The 5,624-nt window shown below is 51.2% G+C and overlaps 1 protein-coding gene across 1 annotated transcript in view; it reads left to right on the top strand.

The window, feature by feature from the left end:
- The first annotated feature begins 2,743 nt into the window (after positions 1-2,743).
- The window catches only part of LOC105567037 (ribosomal protein S6 kinase alpha-5), a 54,306-nt gene continuing 51,425 nt past the window's right edge, over positions 2,744-5,624 (top strand). Inside the window, exon 1 of the mRNA XM_012021559.1 lies at positions 2,744-3,298. Within this exon, the coding sequence (XP_011876949.1) occupies positions 3,193-3,298 (106 nt within the window). The 5' untranslated portion in view covers positions 2,744-3,192. The remainder of the gene's footprint in view (positions 3,299-5,624) is intronic.

Raw genomic sequence — 5,624 nt, forward strand, 5'->3', positions numbered from 1 at the left:
ATTACCCAAATTTCAATCAAATATTATAAATAGGAATACCAAATCCAAAGAAACCTTTTTCTCTGAGTACATGGAAGACGCGTATGTGTCCGACCTGTGCCTAAATTCATATGGGAAGGCATCAGTGATCCCTAGCGTACTGAATATGGAAGAATTTTCGCGCCAATTGGCGAAACGAGAAAGCAAGTCCGAACGACAAGATTCTATCCTGTCCCAGATCTCGTCTCTCAATGACGCTCGTTTCCTCGTCTCTCCCTTTTGCTCTATCCGTCACATATTTTGTAATGCAACCCGGTAGTCGACTGACCGGAGAGAACGATCGAGAGCGATACAGCGCAAGTATCTGCTCTCGGCTACTCGAGCCCGGCAGCGAGTTTGTCAGCGCGATGTTTGCGTGCCACTCCGTTAAATTTTCAAGATAAACTTCTGGTTTTCTGATTGTATTAGCTGTACCGTAAGTCGGGTTTTATTCCGACGAGCTAACTCGGTCCGTTGAGATCCGGTGATCGTCTCGTTTGCATTTTAAACGCGTTTCTCCCTCGTTTACCAGATGCGACTGGCCGAAAATGTAATCGAAACCGGGAATTAGTTCTCGGAGACTCATAATGGCTCCATATACTCTTGCTCCATTTATGTGTTACGTAACTTCGTCCGGCAACCGGTCGATACTCGGGCTGAAACGAAAAGGGAACAGGGAATACTAAATTAAGAAGTTTCCTCGCATAGATTCTTCCAGATTGTAAAATATGTAGGGGTATCCGATTGTATTCCTCCGCGCGAAACTTCCGCGAGAAAGCTGGCTCGAGGCGGAATAACACCCCGCGGGTCCCGCTGAAAAAGGAGAAATATATATATTTTTTTATTATCGATTCTTGCGCTCCACCCTTTCTCTTCGTCACTTTTGCGTGATCAACGAATTAATTGCTCGACTCGCGCGCCAATCCGACGGCGCGTTCCCTCGTTTCCTCTCCCGTTTTACGATCGCAGCGTGATGCAACGCGCGCCGTGCCGACCTTGATTATCAATAAGGAAAAATCGATACATAGAATTAACGAGAACGCGGTATACAAAGCCCTCCGCCGGGAATGGAATCGCATAAGATATTCCGGCTGCGCGCGTTACATGGTCTTTTTCGCGATCGCGACGAATAATATCAGAGGCTGCGTTCGACACTTTGGAACTACTTCGTACAAATAAAAAAAAGCACCAGAGAGAGAGAGAGAGAGAGAGAGGGAGAGACGGAGATAAGAAATCGCACGAGATCCTCGAGAGCAGGGCCGTGTCAAGCCATCGGCGCGAGGGCGAAGAGAATGTTCCAGCGAGAAATGACTCGATCGACATTGACACCGTCAAATCGATGTCGAATCAACGTCAATTTGACAGCGTCGACGTCGCATCGTTTCGACGAATCACTTCTCACTGGGGTAACTTCCGATAGCTCGAAGCGAATTCGGCAGCTTGCACTAGATACGCACCGAGTGCGTACACCAAGACCTGTTCGGGATCCACTCTTACATATTTATGGTCATCTCGAGTACGTGTCCAAAAACTATTTAGCAAAAAAAAATGATCCGTACGCGGAGAGAATTTTTTCGTAAAATTTATCCTGAAAACCACGTAATCGTGGCATTGCAAAGAATTTGATGAGTTTTTTTTTTAACTTTTACCATACGTTCTACTTGTAATTATAGTAGAACCGTGCAGTAAATTTTAAGAGAAAATTCTCCCCGCGTGCGAATGTCGTACAGATCGTTTTGCCGGCTGAGAAGTGTTTCAAAAAGTATTTAAGGCGATTCTTAAATATAAGAATAGACCGCGAACAAGCGTCAGCGCGCACTTGGTGCGCGCTAGTGCAAGCCGCCGAGCTCTCGCTGTTGGTTAAACTCCGCTCTCGACGAAACTGCGTTTATATCAGTTTATATTTAAATGTGTGTTGAACTACGCCGCGGTATCTCTCCCTTTGTCTTTTATCTCATCGATTTCGGCATCGAGTATCTATATCTATATGCGCGGAGCAGTCGCCTCGGGGAGCACGGCCGTCCGTGTCGCAGCAGCCGTCATGTGAAATACGTATGAAATGTTACAACAGCGACGGGTCCAAGTGGATTCCTCGCACTTTGTTTAACCCCGCCTCAGGATCGGACGGCGACTTCGACGGGGCGCGTCATTGGGAGCGCAACGTTCGCCAAGGTGCCGGCGCAAATGCGTCTTGCCCGACCGTTACGCGCCGCCAAGTGTCTCCGTCGAGACGGTAACGGTAACTCGACGACAGGGCATTTTATTGGACGCGTTTATACGCGTCGCGTACGCGCGTGCCGATCGAGTCCGCGCCGTCGGCCACCGAATTCGCCGCCGGGTACGTTTCTCCGAGCCGCCGGGCCAGCCCGGGGCGCCGAGTCGGGGCGACACGCGCCTGAGCGGTCAGCGCGCGCAGCGGCCAATGAGCGGCGGCGCGCGGCGGCCAATGAGTGGTGGCGCGCGGCGGCTGCGCGAGAGACGCGCGGAACGCGCAGTAGCGAAAACGTGCACGGGTCCGGCGACACGGCTGGCGGGTCCGTCCGCACCATTCGGGCGCGGCGAATCGGGCGGTCTGCGGTTGGTGACCATGTAAAAAGGGCCCGCAGCGGCGGCGGCGGCGGCGGCGGCGGCGGGTGCTGAAAACCGTGACCTCTCCCGCGGGAGTACGAGGTGGTGGCGGCGGCGACGACGACGACGACGACGACGGGCGGACGAGGCGACGTCGCGCCGGTGCGTGCTCCACCTGCACCTTCTGCACGCGCAATATCGGAGCTCTCGCTCCTCTACGCCGTATTCTCGCGTACTTCGCACACACCGCGCGCGCAGCACACACGTAGGATACGTGCGTGCATACGTACGTCACCGCGACACGCGCGCGAGACGAACACACGTGTGCACGTACGCGATACACGGAGGCGAGATAGAGACAGAGAAAAAGATAGAGAGCGAGAGAGAGAGAGAGAGAGAGTGTGACGTTTCTCGACGCGGATATGGGCGTACCGCGTTGCCGCGAAATGCGCGTCGATTGAGCGGCCCGAGTCCGTTTTCCGTTTCCCGAGCGTGACACATCCAGCGGGAACGACGATACGGTGACAAGTGCGCGGCGCGGCAGAGACGGGGGCAGGGACAGGAGCGTGAGAGCGAGCGAGCGACGGAGGAGAGCGAGAGGAGGACATGGAGAACGCCATGCAGCCGCTACTTCCACCGCCACCCCCCCCACCCGCCTTCGACATGCCACGGAGCAGCGCGGAGCAGACGGTCACCCACGAGTTGATATTCGGTACGTCCATTCCAAGTGTTTTTCATTTTTCCGTGCCACCTCCGGGTGTCCCGGCGGGGGGGACGCGATCGTCGCCGGGGAATTCGTGGACCGATCGCATGGCCACGAGGCCCACGCGCGCTCGATCGCATCGGCTTCGATCGCGCGGCGCCTTACGCCCCGTCCTGGATCCAGTTTTCAATGTCACCGACGGCTGCCCCGGGAGCAACGCGTTTACGTTTCGTTACGCAACCCGGTTGACACGCGCCGCCGTCGCCTCTCTTTGTGCCCGGACAGTAAGCCCGTGCGTAGGGTGATCGAGAGAGAATCGGCGCGTGTCGCTCATGAAGCCCGTTTTGAACGAATAGCAGCGCCGTCGACGTAGCGCCGCTGACACGCGCGCGACGCGGCGTAAAATTAAAACCTTGCGACGAGAGAAAGAGAGAGAGAGGAGAGAGAGAGAGCTTTTTGCGCCGGCCGTGCGGCTTCGGCCTCGCGTTTGAAAATCGCTCCCGCTCGATGAAGAGGTGGACGACAACGGGGGAGGAGGAGGGCGGAAGAAAAGAAAAGAAAAGGAAGGAAAAGTACCCTCGCCGCGCTCTCGACGTTGCTTCGAGATCGCCTCCGAGAACGCGCGCGGCTTCCCGCCGCTAGATACATAGGCACTCTCTATATTTAACCGCGGCATGTAAACATAATCAGACGGCCGTTCGAGAAATTGGGTCTGATCTGGTGAAAAACGCTGTCCCGCCGCCAAAAATCATTCTCCCGCGTCCGCCACGTCTGGCAGAGGCTGGGCTCGCGTCCGAGAACGTGGAAATAGTCCCGGTCCCACGTTGGCACCTTGGCCGCCAAAGCCTCTGCTCCCTTCACCGCTCGTCTTTCCCCAAGTTTTTCCCCCAAACGTCAAACGGCACGTGCCACCGGCCGGTCGAAAGGTGACGCACGATGTTTTAGCCCTACTGACCGTTTCTGCCACAATGCGAGATCATTTCAACCTTGGTGTGACTTACTCCTCACGTTTTTTTTCCCCCAGTTCCAAGGCCTAGTTTCACCGACGTCGCTTAACTTTGATCTTATTGTTGGTGTAATTCATTCTTTTTCTCCTTCTAGAGGGACAGCCACTAGAAAGGGACGCAGGATGTTTTAAACGAAGGTCAAAGTTAAGCGGCGATGGTGAAACTGGACTTAAGGGAGTGCTGGACTTTTTGCATCATAGAACTGCCAAGTCGTGAAGACATCTGTGTAATGTACAAATCGTGCGGCTTTCGCGTACAGACCGACGGTGTTCCACTAATCAAACTAAGTCGGAGAACAGCATGGTATCGTTGAAACGAAGTTTAGAAGCCTAGTAAAGATTCTATTCACTCGAATAAGTTAGAGGTTTCTACTTCGAGTGAACAGAATTTTTATTGGGTTTCTAAACTTAATTTCCATGATACCACGCTGTGATATCCGATTTAGTCCGATTAGTGGAACACTGTCGATCAGTCCACAAAAGCCACGTACTTTGTATAAGTACACGCAAATGTTTTTACGAGTTGAAGGTTCTCAGAGCAAACTGTGCAGAAGGTACCGAATCATTCCAGCGTACCTTTAGTCATGGAACTGGATAGAAGAATGGACTTCCCTGCATTCATAGAAATGGATAGAATGGACTTTCCATTGATTATCTTATCGCCTCCAAGAGATATTCTTTTGTACTTTCACGAAAAGAAATATCGGTTTTCCCCGCGCAGGTCGTTAGAAACTTCGTCGTTTTATTTGTTGATTGTCAGGAATCTATCCTTCGCATACTGCGTCTTTTATCTCGTGCAGTACCTTGTTAACAGCCGCTGGCTTCAGCAATGTCTTCTTTTGACATCAGTTGACATCGGTTGCTTTTGGCACTTTTGTTACCTGCCCTCTTTTATCTACTATTTGGTGTCCCCAGACCTACCTCTGATACTCTGGAAAAAGTACAACCATGCCACGCTACTTGTCTGCACAATGACAAGGAAGAGAAAATTACTGTTCCTTGTGTTCCTTATGAAAGAATTTGAGAAAAAAAATCCCAAGGACTAATATTAAAGGACCTTTTCTCTACCTGTCTGGAGGTAACAAAACTTAAAGACAAAGCTAGTTGAGAAAAGCAGTTGAGATCATCTTGTCTAAAAAATTATGCGGGTAGATTCTACTCGGCAATAAAGAAGTATTTTTAACTGCAATGTAATTATATAATTTATATATTTATAATGTGTATGTACATATATATAAATATGTCCACACACACACGTATATATCTATATAAATAAATATGTTTTATATTACATTTAACTTGCGCACACACATACACACACATATATAT

This window comes from Vollenhovia emeryi, unplaced genomic scaffold (assembly GCF_000949405.1).
Source record: "Vollenhovia emeryi isolate VEMERY1.0 unplaced genomic scaffold, V.emery_V1.0 DF939141.1, whole genome shotgun sequence".
Lineage (NCBI taxonomy): Eukaryota > Metazoa > Arthropoda > Insecta > Hymenoptera > Formicidae > Vollenhovia > Vollenhovia emeryi.